The 19,197-nt window shown below is 42.5% G+C and overlaps 1 protein-coding gene across 1 annotated transcript in view; it reads left to right on the top strand.

Annotated features, from left to right (window-relative positions):
• Positions 1-7,374: 7,374 nt before the first annotated feature.
• Positions 7,375-19,197, top strand: part of kpnb3 (karyopherin (importin) beta 3) — a 73,649-nt gene continuing 61,826 nt past the window's right edge. Inside the window, exon 1 of the mRNA XM_063048417.1 lies at positions 7,375-7,527. Coding sequence (XP_062904487.1) covers positions 7,450-7,527 — 78 coding nt within the window. The 5' untranslated portion in view covers positions 7,375-7,449. The remainder of the gene's footprint in view (positions 7,528-19,197) is intronic.

Raw genomic sequence — 19,197 nt, 5'->3', positions numbered from 1 at the left:
TTACTGCCATATGATTGGCTGATTAGATACTTGCATTATCGTGCAGGTATTCCTAATTAAAGTGGCACTGAGTGTATATTGATAATGTAACTGCTGCAACTACTTCTTCTGGCAGCTCGTTCCATACACTGACCACCAGCTGGGTGAAAAGGTTGTCCCCCAGGTTCCTAATACGTCTCTCTCAGCTTAAACCTAAGCCCTCTAGTTCCTGATTCCCCAACTCTGGAAAGAGGACCAGGCACATTCACGCTACCTATACCCCTCATAATCTTATCCACCTCAATCTCCTACTCTCCAGTGAAATAAGTCTGAAACTGTTCAACCTCTCTCCATAATGCAAAAACAAAAGACAGAGTATTCTGGAATTTAGAAGGATGAGGGGGGATCTCACTGAAACCTTTTGACTTGGAAATTTTCCTGTCTTGTGCTTTTCGCTGAGTTGCTTGGAGTGTTCTTTTGTCTTTATGGTGTGGTTTTTGCCAGAATACTGACTTACCAGCAGTTGAACCTTCTAGATACAGGTGTATTTTTACTGTAATCTATTGAAACACTTTAACTGTACACAGTGATCTCCATTTAACTAATTATGTGACTTCTAAAGCCAACTGGCTGCACCAGTGATGATTAGGTGTGTCATATTAAAGGAGGTGAATACTTGTGCAATTATTTTGTATTTTATATTTGTAATTAATCTAGATCACTTTGTAGAGATCTGTTTTCACTTTGACACTTTTTCTGTTGATCAGTGTCAAGTAAAGCCAAATTAAATCCACTGTGATTCAATGTTGTAAAGCAATAAAACATGAAAACTTCTGTAACGCCCTGGGAAAGGTTTCACTGCTAATGTAATGGTTTGTCTGTAGCAGCAGTGTTTGGGTTATGACTAGAGATAATGGGGGCTTTTGAATGTGCGGCGTCCAATGAGGGGAAAGTTATTCTCTCGTGTGTGCCCGAGAGCAAGCTATTTGCAGGCTTTTTGTTCAACAGAAGATGGAGAGAGAAGATGCCAGAACGGCGAGGTCATAGACTGCAGGACTGAGTGGACGTGGAATGGGGTCCGGAGTCGACGATGCCCAGGGGAAATCGATAGAGAATGAACGGAGGGGGAAATCGTGAGATTCAATGTACACATTAGACTGTTTCATTAAAATGGGTTCTTTTCTTTTTGATTCCTTTACTAACCCTCTAGTCAAATTAAGAATTATAAAGCTAAATCGTTTAATTGCATATGGTGTACTGTTTGTTATTTTGTGGCACTGATTTGTAATGGGGAAAACACCACGCAGCATCGACACAAACAAAATTTCACAAGTTTGGCATGCAGGAAAGTGTCTTCCCCTAGACCAGCTCCGCCCACCAAACCTGAGGGTTACATTTCCAAGGGGGAGGGTGAATACTTTTTAAAGGCACTGCATGTTGGACGTCTGAATTTATAACAATATTATGAGAGCTTGTTTGTTTTCGTAATACACACACACACAGGCAGAAAGGTGCCATAAAAAGGCCAGAAATATCATGAAGGATCCCACCCACCCATGGACTGTATGTCCCATTCCCAACAGGGATAAAGCTGTGCAGCATCCACGCTAGGACCACCAGACTCAAAAACAGTTAAATCCCCCAAGCCAACCCCACTCTTGTACGAGAGAATGACAATAAACAATCTGGAATCTATTTATTTATTTATTGAGATACAGAGCGGGATAGGCCCTTCGAGCCACACCGCCCAGCAATCCTGATTTAATCCCAGACTAACCACGAGATAACTTACAATGACCAATTAACCTAGCAACTGGTACGCCTTTGGACTGTGGGTAGAAACTGGAGCACCCAGAGGGAACCCACACGGTCAGGGTGAGAACATCCTTACAGGCAGTGGCAGGGACTGAACCCAGGTCACTGGTACTGTAAAGCTTTGTGTTGACCACTACACGACTGTGCCGCATCTACGTTTGGGGGTCCTTAAGCCCTCAGACAGCATCGGTGGGAGGAAAGGAAATGATGACACTTCAGACTGAAACCCTGCATTAGGACTTTTGTTCTTGCATCTCAATTCTAGGTAGCACATGGCTTGGATAAATTCTTGTTCTGTTCTGATTCAGCAGTGTTCCTTTCTCACAAATTATTGCACCAGCTGGATATTTCTTTTCTATTTCCTGTATCTCTGAGTGAGGCAGCCAATTTTATTTGGAGATACAGCTCCTTCTGGCCCAAGCGGGCCCACGCCATCCAATGTGACCAATTAATGTGACCTACGACTCCAAACATCATTGGGATGTGGAGCTGAAAACTTTGAACACTGAACTTCTAAAGAAAAAAAATGTGGCATTTTACAGAATGATTAGATCAGCTGCTATATCCTAATTCTCTCATCAAGTGACATTCAGGATATTAAAGTCATACTTGGTAACACAATCCAGGGCATTTCTTTAACCACTATTATGAGTAATATTGAAGAGTGGCTCTATCTCTATTAGGTCTGCTTACTCACAAGGCATCATCTTTAAACAGTAGAGATGACTAAAACACCAGAAATTCTGCAGACACTGGAAATCCAAAGCAAGATGCACAGATTGCTAGAGGAACTCAGCAGGCAAAGCAGTTTAATGAATAAACAGTTGACATTTCAGGCTGAGACCCTTCCTCGGCCAGAAAGGAAGGGGGAAGACGCCGGAGTAAAAAGGTGGGGGGGGGGGAGGATAGTGATAGTTGAAACCAGGTGGGTGGGAAAGGCCAAGGGCTGAAGAATGAATCTGACAGGAAAGAAGAGTGGACCAGAGGAGAAAAGGAAGGAGGAGGGACCCACGGGGAGGCGACAGGCAGGCGAGAAGAGGTAAGAGGCCAGAGTGGGGAATTAAAGAAGAGCGGAGAGGAAGGGAATTTTTTAAAAACAGGAAGCATGAATCGATATTCATGCCATCAGGATGGAGGCTATCCAGGCAGAATATAAGGTGTTACTCCTCCACCATGAGGGTGGCCTCATTGTGGCACCAGAGAAGGCCATGGATCGACATGTCGGAACAGGAATGGGAATCGTTACCAAAATGTTTGGTCATCGGGAAGCTCGGCTTTTGGCGGATGGAGTGGAGGTGCTCAATGAAGCGTTGCCTCAGTTAGTAAATGACTGATCTATTACAGGTTAAAGAGATACGCAGAAAATGCTGGAGGAACTCAGCAGGCCAGACAGCATCTATGGAAAAGGATGAACAGCCGACATATCAGGCCGAGACTCTTCTTATTCTAGGTTAAAGGAGGTTATCTTTCTTTTCTTTGGATGCAGTACAGCACACCTCAGAACCTGGACAATCTGATGGCCTTCATCATGAAGAATGCAAGCTACATCATGACCCCGAACAGAGGTCAGAGAAGAATCATTTCCACAAGTCTCTTCAAAAATTAACGCTTTTGACAACAGATGAGTGTGAGACATGTGCATGCTTTTTAAACAAGCTCAGCACATTAAATAACGTTGGAGGCCTATAAAATATGTACTTAATACATCTACATAAACATGCACTTGCATGTGTTGTGTCATTGGGTGTGTGTGTGTAATATGTGTGTCCTTGTGCAGGCAAATAATGGGGGTTGACAGAAACGAGATACTAACCCATGGTATTAGCTGACATGGACTTTGCTGGATCTCATTAGTAAAGTGCTAAATGCATCATGATGCAATGTAAAACAGTTGTGCACTTTTCACTGTTTTCCCACCAGACCTAACGAGATGATGAACTTTCAACACACGACTCTCTCCAAAAGGCTTTTCATATGGGATGCCGATGTCAAAGCAGAGTTTATTGTAATGCACGTGCATCACGTGCACAAAGCGTCAATTATCAGTCGGGAACTTGATTTCATCTGACAGAAACTCTCAAGCTCGCCTAAGAGTCAAGGGAACTGCTGGAATAAATGGAGTTCACCTTTTAGTGGTATTAGGAGAAAGGAGAAATCAATGATTTATTTAACTTCTTTATTGGAGATCAAAGTAATCAAACTTCAGTTTTGACAATTTTAGGGAGTAGAACAAAACAAGAGTTCATGATATCGAAATTACCCTAAAGTTCATATTAACAGTACCAGAGACCAACTCTCAAGTAATAGCTACAATCACCAATATTTTGTTCATTATCTATGAACTTTCATATCACCCTTACATTCAATTTAGCAGGGATTTAATTGGCAAATAAATACTAATTGATTTATAAGCTTATTCCTCATGTGTATTCATGTTGAGGTTTAACACAGGAAACAGGAAGTACTATATTACATAGAACCTTACTGCAAAGCGAGCACTTGTCCCATTGTGCCAACGCCATCTCCTTCAAAGTGCTTCCACGCCCCATTCTTTCTCCACAGATCCGCAGCTAACCATGCTGAAGTATTATACAACTTTCCTCTCAATTACTGTTGAATTTATTCCCTTTCCTCAGCAAGTGCAATCCTGATCAAAGTACCTCACAGGATATCATGATGCAAACTAACCAATTCTAACAGCGTTTAGGTAATTGTTCCGTAACTGTAATACTTAATGTTTCTGTTATTTCTTATAATGAATTTAGGATATTAACTCTGCTTTGCATTAGTTTGGGATTATTACGTGTTGTAATTATCGTATTCATTTAAAATTTAAATCCCTGGGACTGAAAAATATTCCTTCTCCAGAAACAGCCGAAGTTATTTACATGAGTTACTTACTTCTGATACAGACTTGGCGATAGCCAGAGAACTGTGTTCACTTCTGGTCACCACACCTTTAAGCAATTGAAGGCTCTTGGGAAGCTGCAGAGATTTACTAGAATGATTCCAGGAATGAGAGGTTTTAGTTACAGAGATAGAACATCTGGAAATATTCCCCTTGGAGCTATGGTTCAAGTTTATCATTTTTGTACTCAACAAGATATAAAAGCCAGCGAAAATTAGATTTTTGCAGCAACAGCACAATACATTACAAAGATAAACACAAGTTAACATTAACATAAATGAATACGAATCAGACACATACGTGCAAAATAAATGACATTGGTGCAAAACAGAGAGAGGAAATACAGTGGCATGCAAAAGTTTGGGCACCCTGGTCAAAACTTCTGTTACTGTGAATAGCTAAGCAAGTAAAAGATGACTTGATTTCCAAAAAGCATAAAGTTAAAGATGACACATTTCTTTAATATTTTAAGCAAGAAAACTTTTTTACTTCCACGTTTTACAGTTTCAAAATAACAAAAAAGGAAAAGAGCCCTAAGTAAAAGTTTGGGCACCCTGCATGGCAGTACTTAGCAACACTCACAACACGCTGGAGGAACTCAGCAGGTCAAGCAGCATCTGTGGAAAAGATCAGTCGAAGTTTCGGGCTGGAACCCTTCGTCAGGACTGTAGAGGGAAGGGGCAGAGGCCCTATAAAGAAGGTGGGGGGAGGGCGGGAAGGAGAAGGCTGGTAGGTTCCAGGTGAAAAACCAGTAAGGGGAAAGATAAAGGGGCGGGAGAGGGGAGGCAGGGAGGTGATAGGCAGGAAAGGTGAAGAAAGAATAGGGGAGAACACAATGGGTAGGAACCATGACGGAGGTGATAGGCAGCTGGGGGAGGGGGCAGAGTGAAATAGGGATAGAGGAAGGGAGGGGGAGGGAATTACCGGAAGTTGGAGAATTCTATGTTGATACCAAGGGGCTGGAGACTACCTAGACGGTATATGAGGTGTTGCTCCTCCAACCTGAGTTTAGCCACATCATGGCAGTAGAGGAGGCCATGTATGGACATATCTCAATGGGAGTGGGAAGCAGAGTTGAAGTGGGTGGCTACTGGGAGATCTTGTCTGTTGCGGCGGACAGAGTGGAGGTTCTCGACGAAGCGGTCCCCCAATCTGCGTCGGGTTTCACTGATGTAGAGGAGGCCGCACCGGATTGGGGGACCGCTTCGTCGAGCACCTCCGCTCCGTCTGCCAGCGACAGTGGTTGAGGCGGATACGATAGGGTCTTTTAAGAGACTCCTGGATAGATATGTGGAGCTTAGAAAAATAGAGGGCCATGGGTAACCCTGGGTAATTTCTAAAGTAAGGGCATGTTTGGTACAGTATTGTGGGCCGAAGGGCCTGAATTGTGCTGTAGGTTTTCTATGTTCTACTTCCTTAGTGTTCAGGGGTGGTATGACTCTAGACTGTGGTCCCTCCCTACAGCACACAGAGTTTTGATGCACCCCTCAGCCAGTAATATGACAATTTGCTTCTGATGGGAGGCCGATTAATTTCAGGCAGGACATAAGGACAGAATAAGTCTATTTGGCCTATCAAGTTTGCTCTGCTATTCAATTATGGGTTTTTTTTCAAAACCCAATTTTCCTGCCTTCTTTCTATAAACCCTTAACCGCCATACCAAACAAGAAAACTCATCAATCACTGTCTAAGTAATACACATAAAATGCTGGAGTCCTAATGAAGGGTCTTGGCGCGAAACGTTGACTGTCTCCTCTTTTCCATAGATGCTGCCTAGCTTGCTGAGTTCCTCCAGCATTTTGTGTGCGTTACTTTGATTTCCAGCATCTGCAGTGCTTCTCGTTTGTGAATCTCTGTCTTAAATACACCCAATGATTTAACCTCCACAGCTCCATCACCCTCTGGAAGAAGAAATTCCATCTCATCTCATTTCTAAACGGACGTTATCTTTACTTTGAGGACAGGCACGCGGATCCTACTAATGTAAGCGTCCTTTCCGCGTCCACTCTGTATAGGCCTTTCAGCACATTCGTGATCTTCCAGAAGCAGTTTGTGTTTGTCCCGCGAATACCCCTAGATTTTTGAGAGCGTTGTGATACGCATCTTTCTGGGACAGAACTTTGTCATGCAGGATGTGCGTGTCACCAAACTGGAATTCTGTAAAGCGCCTGCAGATGGCAGGAACCTCATTCCGCAGAGACCCATTTCCCGCGTTCTTTGGCACCAGGGAAGCTTCGGTTACTACGATGACATCACTGCACTGGAGTTACTTTGTTTTGTATTGAATGGGCGCAATGTCATTTTGGCGCGCTGCGTCTCGACCAATCAGGGCTCACCGCGTCTGGCGTCACCGCTAGCCCCTCAAGGAGGGGGTCCTGGCTTGCTACTGCGCATGCACTTCCAAACGAACATCCGGCCTCCACCACCTGAACGGCAGCTAGAATGCGTCTCCATGGTAACGGCGGCGGAGCCTCACACTCACTGAATGCACAGTCATTTCCCGCATTTTCCCCTCCCCGCCCACTGCGCGGCTTTGCGTTCTTCCGCGGGTAAAACACTCACTCAGCCTGGGTGGCGCCGCCGTCGCCCGACAACGGGATCTTCCCGCCCCACCGTGCGTGGTGACGCCCAGGGAACGTCGGCGTCTCCGGGACCGCTCGCTATTGGCCGCAGGGCTACAGCGTTCCACGTGTCAAAGTTCAGCTGAGCCGGCCCTCCCTCCCACCCTCCCTCTCTCACTCGGCTCAATGGCGGAGCAACAGCAGTTTTACCTCTTGCTTAGCAACCTCCTCAGCCCTGACAACGCCGTCAGGAAACAGGCCGAGGTAAGCCAGCTCGGTGGAAGGGGTGGTCCCTGCCCTGCTTCAGTGATGTCCCCCTCCCCTGGAGGGGCCTACCCATGGCCTCGGGAGGTACTGGGGCTCTTCCTCCCCAGTGAGGAAGGAGAGGCCCCGGCCTCCCCACGTGGGCCAGATTTGGCGTTACATTGAGTTCCAGCTGCTTGCACTGCTTCAGAGGGTGGGTGAGGGGTGGTTCATATAAATACCTCCAGCTGTAGTCAATCTGGGGTTCGGTCCTTGGGTTGTTCAGTCGCTTCACTGTCTTAAAAATGAGGTTATTTTTAAATCGCTGGAACAGCTTTTTTCTATTGACATCTTAAAATTCATAGCAAATCCAGATTGTGAAAATATTTAAAAGATGCAAAGATTTGCATTGGGTTGCCTGAAAGAAAGGTGGGAACTGGTGAAAGTTCCAAGCGCAGAGCAGGAATTAGGCAAGCCTCACTCTCATAAAATACTGGAGAGATTCAGCAGGTCAGGCAGCATCTATCGAGGGAAGGCAACGTTTCCTTATCTGCCCTGCTGAGTTCCTCCAACGTTTTGTGTATTGCTCCAGGTTTCCAGCATCTGCACAATCTCTTGTCTCAGCAGGAATTAGTTATTGTTCTTCGCCACCCGTCTTTAAAATAACATTAATTTTAAGCCACACCTCATTCTTCTAGAATGATTTTGCGAGCGTGAGTTTGATAAACATGTAATATGGTTTAATATACATTTTTAAGTTAAATGACCAGTTTAAATCTTGTACAAACTTTAGGAGTGACTTTAAAGGGGTAATTAGTTATATGCATAGGGGGAATGAGACAACTCTTGCCAAATGCTAGTGCAGGCATGGTGGGTTAAATCATTGTTGGCTGCAGAATTGGAAACCTGGCACAGGTAGACTTAGTTACCAGTTAAAGCAGGATTTTTTTTTTAACAGTGGTATTTTTAAATTTGTTATGTTTGCTCTCTAGTACGTTATTCCTCACTGTAAAACCCTGTTGTTCTGGTTTAATTTTGTTTAACTTGGACAGTAAAGGAATTGATCTAAACTTTAAAGTCGAAACATAATGCTCCATTATTTGTAACTATAAGTTATATGGGAGAAGTAGGTTCTTTTCTTTGCATTGTTTCCTAAAGGTTTATTTATTTGAGATAGAAATCTGTCACTCATAAGTAGTAGGTATATCTGTTGTTATTGAGGTTTTAGTGGTCGTGATGTAATTTAATTCTAAGCACGTTCATGGATATATTACATTATCTGTATATGAAATAATGTTTATGAAGAGTGGGTAGTATTGTTTTGAAGAACAGATGTGGTTGAAATTTCCAGTGCAGATGAAGGGTCTTGTACAAGTCAACTTAATGCCAACTATCTCTTTCCCTGCATTGTTATTTCTAAAGTCTGGTGGTAAGACTTGTTTTTTATGATGTAGGTGATCATGGTCTTTCCATGACCATGATTGTCCTTGGCAAATTTTTCTGCAGAAGTCGTCTGCCATTGCCGCCATCTGGGCAGTGTCTTTACAAGATGGGTGACTCCACACATTATTGATACTCTTCAGAGATTGTTGGTGGTCACATACCAGTATTTGTGATGTGCACCGGCTGCTCCCACAGCTTCACATGACCCTGATCGGGGGCAAAGCAGGTGCTAGCCATGCAGGCTAGTGGATGGAAGGAGCACCTTGTATCTCCACCCTGTCACCCGAGAGGTTTTTAAAATAAAGGAAATGTGTTTCTGGTTTTGTGCTGAATGGAGGGTTGAACTTAGAATTAGAATTCATAACACGGATTGCCAAAGGTCTTGGCAGTTGGCAGTGAGCTTTCTCAAATGGCAGTCTAGCCTGAGCCTCATGGACTGTGAAATGTCATTCAGTATCTTTGCTGCAGAGTGCTGTATTGCTCAGTTTCATGTATTGACAGATGTACATTAAAATGAGAGGCTTAGAGAGAAAATTATCTGAGGTGCAGGATCAGACATACTCATGGAGAAGGATGACCGGTGCAATATTTGGCAGGCTGTGTGGGTGCCAATGAATTGTGCCGAGTACGGTATATATCTTGAAATGATTGAGTTACAGTGTGGGCAAATGATATCTATTAAATCACAGAACAATCTGCTGATGTCTTCAGGAAGCAGTGTGAGAAAATTGATTGGGAAGCATGACTTGGTTCTAAATAGGAAGTAGTTTGAACCATGCGTGTGTTTTTTTTTTCTCAATTCACTCTACTTGACAAGGATACGGAGCAGTGTCTTAATGATACATCGTTGGATCCCTAATTGTGATTGATGTAAGGATTGGATTGGGTAGACAAGTGGGAGCCCGTGCTTCTGAGTTGGTCAAGTCGCACAATAGATTGGAGCAGGCAGAATCGACAAAGGGAGTAATACGTCATAGCTGTTGTCATAGTTCAGATGTTGGATCAAGGCTGATCGTTTGTCAAAAGATTCCATGGCCTTATTTTAAAGAACAAGTTGTTTCATGTGTGTTGTCAATATTTGTATAGTGGATGACATTTTTAGTGACTTGTCATTTCCTAGGCACTGCTTGTGGAATCTTGCAGTGTGCGTTGCTTTTCATTGACTGTAAACTATTGTCATATTGTGTAATATGCTGTGTGAATGCAATAAGAAAAGAAAATGGAAGTTTTCACGTTGGGGGCGTCTGGAGGAAGTAAAATCTCAATTTAGTGACCTTTGTCAGACATTTTTAAAATGAAAACAGAACAGAACAATACAGCCCACAACATTGTGCTGACCTTTTAATCTACTCTAAAATCAATCTAACCCTTCTCCCACATCACCCACTTTTTCTTTCATCCATGTTTAATTTCAGCATTCTTTAATAGTTTAAACTGCTTCAGGCTGTGTAATTGTTAAGGTGATCTATTAAACCAGCAGGTGGAACTTAAACTTTTAACCAAGACTAATTTGCTTCAGTGCTCAGTGCCACTATTTGATTTTAAGATAAAGTACTAATGCTTTGATTCACTGGAGGCCGCAGATGTTGTATTTGGCTGATGTGTAGAATATTCTTTTAGAGATATTAAAATGGTAATTCAGTGTTAAGAGACTGCATTTTTATGTAGTTGTAATATCTCAAGTTGTCCAGAATAAGTTTCTAATGCCATGACTATCTTCAGCAGGGGAGCAGACAGAATACATCTTGACTAGCTCCAGAGGATCAGTTTAGCTATTTCCTCATGACATAAACATTGTTAACATGAGTCCCCCAACATATTAAGTTCACAATAGACTAAAGGTTCGATTTGTCATGCCGTTTAAGTAACATGGGTTTTGGAGCAAAGCTTCCAGCTATTGTTAGATAGCGCTGTCATCTGAGGCAAAGGTGGTGGGTTCTAGTCCCATGCCAGGACCCTCGGCACTTCCGTTTGTTTTCCTCAATGATTTTACACACCCCGACTGCTGATTATATTTCCAGCCTTGGGAAGCTTGAATACTGGTTAGCATCCAAGTTGAGTTCATCCACCGCCTCTGCTCATTGCTGTATATGTTTTGCTGATTAAACTTGCCCTATTAAACAACTCAGTCTTTTTTCAAATCCCTCCATATCTCACCCTAGTTTCTAGAATCTCCTTGGGTCATAAAGCTCTCCAAGGTCACTGTACACTTTAATTCAACCATCCTGAGCACCTCTGAAATGTTCCACCAGTATCCATCTTTTTCAGCCAAGGTCTTCAGGTGTGGCCTTTACTTCCCTTACAAAATCAACTTACTGTTTATTTCCCCATTCATGGCTGCCAAGATGCATCTCTAACAAAGCTTTGGGAAATCTGTCTAATGCCTCCGGTGATGTGGTATCTATTTTTTGTTTTCCTAAAATTCCTTGAGATGTTTTGCAGATATTTCTTGCACTGAGCATGAAATATATGTTGCTGTATGGCTGCAGCTACAAGATTAACAACACTGCAGGTTAAAGCATTGAATTTCATCATCATTCTACCCATTGCCCAATTTGCCCAACAGCTACTGTGCCACACTTAGGATATGCAGAATCCAATGAATGCATTACAGCAACTGGTTGAGGCAGTTTAGTTGTCACATACCAAATCTTCGTTCTCCACTGCCTGCAAGGATGCGCAGCAGGTCTATGGCTTGTTATCACCTTGAAGTCACAAGATTAGAATGCTGTGCTTAACAACAATGTGCAATTGTTTTCATTATGTCAACTGTAGCCATTCAAGAAGGTTGGGTTTTCACTGGGTGAAAGGTTGGGAAATTAGTGAGTGCTAGATTTGGTAATGAATATAAATGGCATGTTTTAAAGCAGGAAGGTAATGATAATGCACTGTACCTTTCATATCAAAGTATTTCACATCACTTTTTGTACTTTTTAAACATTTGCCTGCTATTTAAGCAAATTCCATTTGTATGGTACTGCTGAAGTAAGTTGAGGGGCAAAGCTTTAAGTTGGATGTTTTAGAATGGTATCTTTTAATACCCAATGAAGAGAAATAAATGAATTATCAGTCTAATGTTTCATTTGAAAGCTGTCATCTCCAACAATGCAGCATTCCATTAGTGTGGCCTGCATTATGGTATGGGCCTCATTCCATGCGGGGCACTGGGCTTGGTTCCAAGCAGGCTTTTGTGTCATGTGCCAGAGCCCTTTGTGATTTAGTTTGTGCATTCATTCTTAAAAATGCGTGAGTTTCTATTCTTAAGCCTGGTGGGGAATCCATTATGGATTCAGTCAGCTTCATGTGTCTAGTCAGGCTGAACTACTGCTGAGTCTTGATTTGTCATCAAAGCTAGTCAGCCCGTTATTGGTTGTAACACTTCTGATAATCAGCACATTCATTCTTAAAAGACAATTGGTTATGATATCTCCAAGTAGATGAGCTAATGAAATCTGAATTTTGCAATTCTGGCAGTGAAGATTTTTTATACTTCTGTTTAGAAATATCCTATTATGGGTTATATTCTGGTGCTCACAGCAGTGAACACCAGACAATGCAGTGGGCTCTGAAAAGAAGCAATATTAATCCTTAGATAGTTAATCTGTGATGATGGCTGCTGTTGTAATAATAAAACTACATTTTAAGTAATTTTGGGTGGAACATAGAACATAAAACAGATAGGCCCCTTTGACCCACCTGCTTGTGCCAAACTAGTTAAATTAGTAATGAAATGTGAGACTTGCAACTTCTTTCCATTTCCTATGCATTAATGGGCCTGTCCAAGAGCCTCTTGCACTCTTGCATCACTTTGCCTCTACCATCCCGAGCAGCGTATTTCATGTACTCAGCACTCTGTTTAAAGATAAACTTGTCCTGCATGTCTCCTTTGAAATTATCCCCCCCCCACTTTAAGTGCATGCCCTCTGCTATTAGATATTTTAACCCTGGGGAAAAATACTGACTGTCTGCATTATCTTTGCGCCTCATCTTATAAACCTCTATCAGGTCTACCCTCAGCCACTCCAGAGGAAATGACCCAAATTTGTCTGATCACTTATGGCATCTGTCCTCGAATCTAGGGGTCCCCAACCTTTTTTGCACCGCGGACAGGTTTAATATTGACAATATTCCTGTGGACCGGCCGACTGGGGGAAGGGGGTTGTTTGTGTAGGGTTAAACTCACCTCAATATGTCTTTTACAGTGAGGGTTGCCAACTTTCTCACTCCCAAATAAGGGACAAAAGTAGCAGTCAAATCCCGGGACACTTGTGTTTACCCCAGGATGGACTACCATGACCACGAAGCCTTGTGCGGGCACCTGTGTGTGCATGCATGTATGTGCCGATTTTATTTCCCCACAAATTGGTTTTGGCTTAATCTTCCCGACTATACTGTACATACATTATTTCTTCTTTATATAGGCTGTGTATTTATCAAATCATTCCTGCTTTTACTATGTGTTAGTGTTATTTTCGGTTTTATGTGTTATTTGGTAGGTTATTTTTTTGAGTCTGGGAACGCTCAAAAACCTTTCCCCTATAAATTAATGGTAATTGCTTCTTCGCTTTATGCCATTTCAGCATGAATGGTTTCATAGGAATGCTGTACCTTAGCGGGGGAAATACAGGACAAGGGCGGTCCTGTATGGGACAAACCAATTTAGCCCGATATACGGGATGTCCCGGCAAATGCGGGACAGTTGGCAACTTTATGTTCAAGTTCAACAGTGCGTGACAGGGAATGAGGAAAGGTGCAGCTGACTCGTATCGTTTCCTCGCGGACCGGTAGCACATGCTTTGCGGCCCGGTGGTTGGGGACCACTGCTCTAATCCAGACAGCATCCTGGTAAACTTCTGCACCCTCCCCAAAGCCTCAACATCCCATAATGGGTGACCAGAACTGAATACATTACTCCAGATGCAGCTTTAGAGTTTTACTTACAAACTCTTAGACTCATTTCCTTGACTGGTAAAGGTAATCATGCTATATGCGTCTTTACCACCTTATCAACCTGTTTAGCTATTTTCTGGAGCTTGGACCCTAAGATCGTTCTGCACGTTGCCACTGTTAAGGGTCTTGGCCTTTAACAAACTGCTGTCTCTTTACATTTGATCTTCCCAACTGTAACTCTCAGTTGGCTGGGTTAAACTCCATTGGTGTATCTGGCTTTCTGCATCAGAAATGTGTGGAGTTTGCGTGTTCTCCCTTTGACCAGATAAGTTTCCTCCTGGTGCTCTAGTGCTCTTGTTTCCTTGCACATTCTAGAGATGTGGTTTGGTAGATTAGTTGGGCGTAGTAAATTGCCACAGGTTTAGATGAGTGGTCTGATTGGTGGGGGGGGTGAATTGGTTGGGAATGTGCGGAGAGTAAAATGAGATGAGCGTAAATATATGGGCTGAAGGGCCTGTTTTCATGCTGTACCTCTCGTTGTCTTTCTGCACTTCATTAGAAAGAACAATCTTTTAATGCTCAAACTTGCACTGCTAGTTCCTCTCTGCCCAGTTGTTTTATTCTTGCCCCTATATCCTTCAAAAGGACGACAGTCATACCAGTGCCCAAGAAGAGCAGGGTGAGCTGCCTCAATGACTGTCGCCCAGTTGCACTCTCATCTACTGTGATGAAGTGCTTTGAAAGGTTGTCATGGCAAGAATCAACTCCTGCTTAAGCAAGGACGTGCTCTCACTGTAATTTGCCTATTGCCGCAATAGATCTACAGCAGATGCAATCTCACTGGCTCTCTACTCAGCCTGGGATCACCTGAGCAGTAGTAATACCTAGTTCAGGCTGCTATTTATTCATTACAGCTCAACGTTCAGCACAATCATACCCTCAGTTCTAATCAACAAACTTTAAAGCTGTACCCCTGTACCTCCCTCTGCAAGTGGGTCCTTGACTCCCTCACTAGGAGACCACAGTCTGCAGATCAGAAATAACATCTCTTCCTCACTGACGTTCAACACTGGTGCAACTCAAGTATGTGTGCTTAGCCCACTGTTCTACTCTCTACACCCATGACTGTGGCTCGATGCAGTCAAATGCCACGTATAAGTTTGCAAACGACATAACTATTGTGGACAAATTTCAGTTGGTGACGAGGCATGTAGGAGCAAGATCAGCTGGTTGGGTGTTATCACAACAACAACCTTTCACTCAACGTTAGTAGGACCAAGGAATTGATTGTGGACATTAGGAAGGGCAGGTCACGGGAACACGCACCAGTTCTCAGTGAGGGATCAGAAGTGGAAAGGGTGCACAGTTTCAAGTTCCTGGGTATCAACATCTCTGAAGATCTGTCCTGGGTCCAACATATTGATGCATCTACAGAGCAGGCGTGCAATGGCTATACTTCATTAGGAGCTTGAGAAAACTTCTTATGTCACCAATGACCTTTGCAAATTTCTATAGATGTACCGTGGAGAGCATTATAACTGGTTGTTGTGTCACTGTCCGTTATGAAGGATCCGCTGCACAGGATTGGAAAAAGCTGCATAAAGTTGTAAACAGCCAGCTCCATCAAGGGCGCTAGCCTCCCCAGCGTTGAGGACACCTTCAAAAGGTGAAGCCTAAAAAGGCAGCATCCATCATTAAGGACCCCCAGTACCCAGGTATGCACTCTTCTCATTGCTACCATAAAGGAGGCGGTACAGGAGCCTGAGGAGCGACTCGGTGTTTCATGGACAGCATCAGATTGTTGAACGGGCAATGAACCCATGAACACTTTCTCACTACTTTTTCCTCTTTTTGCATTACTTATTCATTTTTTAAAATATGTACTTGCTGCATTTTATTACTTTTTAATTATTATGTATTGCAATATACTGCTGCCACAAAACAACATTTCAGAATAATGTTAAACCTGATTCTGGTTCTAACCGCACTGTCATCCCTGAAGTGGCCTGCATCAATTTGTGAACCTGTCCTCAACTGATAGTTAACTGAGCTTCTAAATAGTTACTGCAATGGTACTCAGGATTCAGCTGTTATTTTCAGGTTGCTTAGAGCTCTTTGTAGCCAGTGGGTAGGAAATTGCTTGGGGTATATGACTTCTAGTAAATGTAATCAAATTACTCAAACCACTTCCTGAACAGGAAAAAGAAAATGCACTAAACATATTCTCAATAAAAGAGGGGTCATCCCTCCAAGAGTAGAAGATGGTGGTGTATACAACATACATAAAATCAATCTCAGTCATGTTGTGCTGTGGTTGTCAAACTTGATTTACAGGGGAGCTACCCAGCCATTTCCACTCTGGCTGTAACTAACTTCAGCAGTCGTTTATTTATGGCAACATGTTAAAGTTCCTTCACTCCTGTTGCAGTTGAGATAAATTCAGCTGGGTGTTAATTAATCTGGAGCTTTCTGGTCTATGATCGGTTGCAAAAATCTTTAAAGACTTTGTTTCTGGGCTTTTGTTTTTGTAAAGTTATTAGTCACTAAGCCCGTCAGCCATGTGCCCTTTCACTCTTGTTGTTCGGTTGATGGTACTGAATAAGAAAGTTGTAGACGCAAGTTTTACTCCAATGACTTAAGCACAAGAAACCCAGGCAAACTTGTGGGATGTTGCAGGGATTGATGTTTGGTTGAATTCTATACTAATGATTTGGATGAGGGGTTAAAGTGTAATATATCCAGTTTTGCTGCTGACATTGCTGAATGTTAGTGTGGGTTAACAAGGAATGGATGTGGCATATGGAATATAATCTAAAGATGTGAGCTCACACTTTTAGGCCAACCAAAGATGGAGAATTTTTAAATGAGATTGAAAGATGTTGAGTATTCAAAAGGATTAAATTCCTTTTTTGCAAGGGTGCAGCAAATACAGTAATTGGAAAGGCAAAACAGTATGTTCTTTATTGCCGATGGTTTTGAGTAAATGCCTCTTACTGGAATTGCTTAAACCCTGGTGAAACTACACTCAAGATTCTGTGTACAGGGAGGCTGGCCCTACTTCAGGGAGAATGTACTTGTAGTAGGGGGAATGTAATGTAGGTTCATCAGATTGATTTCTTGGGTGGGGTTTATCATAAATTTAGAATGTGGAATCAAGCTTATCAACACTGACTTGCATTGTGATAGTTCTTGCTTTGTGGCAGCAGAATAGTGTAATGCTTCAAAAGCTACTAAGGTACAAGAAGAATTAAATAGTGCCAAAAGGGTAAATTAGTGAGAAAGTGTCCATGGGTTCATGGACCGTTTAGATGGCAAAGGGGAAGAAGTTGTTACTAAAACATTGGGCATGGGTCTTCAGACTCCACGGTTGCAGTAATGAGAAGAGGCCAGGTCCCAGTGATGGATGCCACCTTCTTGAGGCACTGCCTTTTAATGATGTCCTGGTTCGTGCCCGTGATGGAGCTGACTGAGTCTACAGCTTTTCTGATCCTGTGCGTTGGCACCTCCATACCATGGTAATGCAGCCACTGTAGAGTCACCAATTTACAAAATAATCGGTTTGTCGGAGGACATGAATGTGTTTTCCCATGGCTAAGGTGTGTGTAGAGTCAGGTCACAGTCACAAAATAAGGAATTGGCCTTTTAGGACTGAAAGAGAACTTTCCTCAGCCACAGGGTTATTGATCTTTGAAATTCTCTGTGTTGGGGGGGGGCATTGAAGACTCAGTTGCAGGATATTCAGTGGATTTTGGAGGTTAAGGAAAATGAAGACGATGGGGTTCGTGCAGGAAAATGGTACTGAGGTAGATCATGCATGATCAGTGAAATGCAGGGTGGGTATGAAAAGCAAAGTCTTTTGCTACTTCTGTTCTTAATGCTGCTGTGAGCCTCAATTTAATATCTAATTTGAAAGAAGGCACCTCCAAAGGTGAAGTACTGAGACTGGATTAGACACTAAATTGAGGGTTTCCTTTGCGCTTCTAGTTGAACACAGAAGGGAGCCATTCAGCCAGTTCAGTGCAATAAACCCGTGGTCAGTCCCATTTTCCCTCTTTATTCTGTTATTTTCTCTTATCTGTATCAACTGCCCTTTGATCATTTTGCAACTTGTCTACAGCAATGATAATGTACAGCCAAGAGCAAGCATGTGGGACATGGGAGGAAATTAATACCAGGATAAAACTTGTATGAAGAACATGTAAATTTACCGAGACAGCAGCCAAGGTTAGGATTGAACCTGGATATTTGGAGATAGAGGCAACGTTGCTGACTACTGTGCCACCATTGGGGTATCCCATAAAGGTTCATGGAATTATTTTGAAGAAGCAGGGTATTGCTCCAATGTCCAGGTTAATTTTTTTTGTCCCTCAGCCAGGATTGGGAAAACATCTGCAGATTAACCAGTTGTTGTGTATGGAAGTGTATCCCACATTGCAGCTACTAGAGTTCAGTGTTACTTGATCAGTGTGATATTTTGCAATTTTCAGAAAAGTGTGTGAAAAGACATCATTTTAAGGAATAATCTTTTAAGCAGTGAAGTTTTTATGGTCAGGAATGGTTGTGCACTGCCTTGGATGGGATGATTGGGTATTCCATTGGGAAACGTATACTGGCATTTCAAGTCTTGTAATTTTGTTAACTGTTGTGTATTTTTCCTGTCCTGTCCTGTCCTGATTATCTCCCTCTAAATGTCAAATATTTGTTTGCACTGATGGTTTAGAGATGAAGGTAGTCTTTATTCCCTAGCAGTTTTCATCATTTAATCAGATTGCAGTCAAGATGCACCAAAGCTGTTTGAAAAGTTTAAAAACAAACTGCCATTAGGAATCTAAAACAAAAATTAGAAAATACTGGAAATACTGTGCAGGTTAAGCCTGACCTGAATGCTTCTAGCATTTTGTTCTGAATTCTAGCTTACTTGTCTTGATGCTATAATCTTTTGTCTTTTTTTCCAAAAAAAAACCTTTTGACTTTTAATTGATTCTACATCTTCAGCTCTTGAGTTGACAGAACATTACAGCATTAGAAAGTTTTGTGAAGTACAGGCCATTCGGCCCAACAAAGCTTGCTAAATTTCCATTCACATGGTGTGTTAAAATAACCATTGAGTTTGGATTTGAAAGTCTAAGGTGATACTTTCAACTACACAACGAGGTAGTTTGTTCCATGTGTTCTCATCTCGCTGTGAAAAGAAATGCTTCCTGATGTTAGACTGAAATCTCCCTTTAACCAGTTTCCACCTATGGCCCCATGTCGTTGTTGATGGATTAGTTCTGAAGTAGTGGCTGGCATCCAGCTTTTACCCTTAATGATTTTGAACACTTCTAGCATGTCTCCTCTCATTCTACGTCTAATGAG

This window comes from Mobula hypostoma, chromosome 5, assembly GCF_963921235.1.
Source record: "Mobula hypostoma chromosome 5, sMobHyp1.1, whole genome shotgun sequence".
Classification (NCBI taxonomy): Eukaryota; Metazoa; Chordata; class Chondrichthyes; order Myliobatiformes; family Myliobatidae; genus Mobula; species Mobula hypostoma.
The sequence above is the reverse complement of the archived record's forward strand: the minus strand, read 5'-3'. Positions and strand labels throughout refer to the sequence as shown.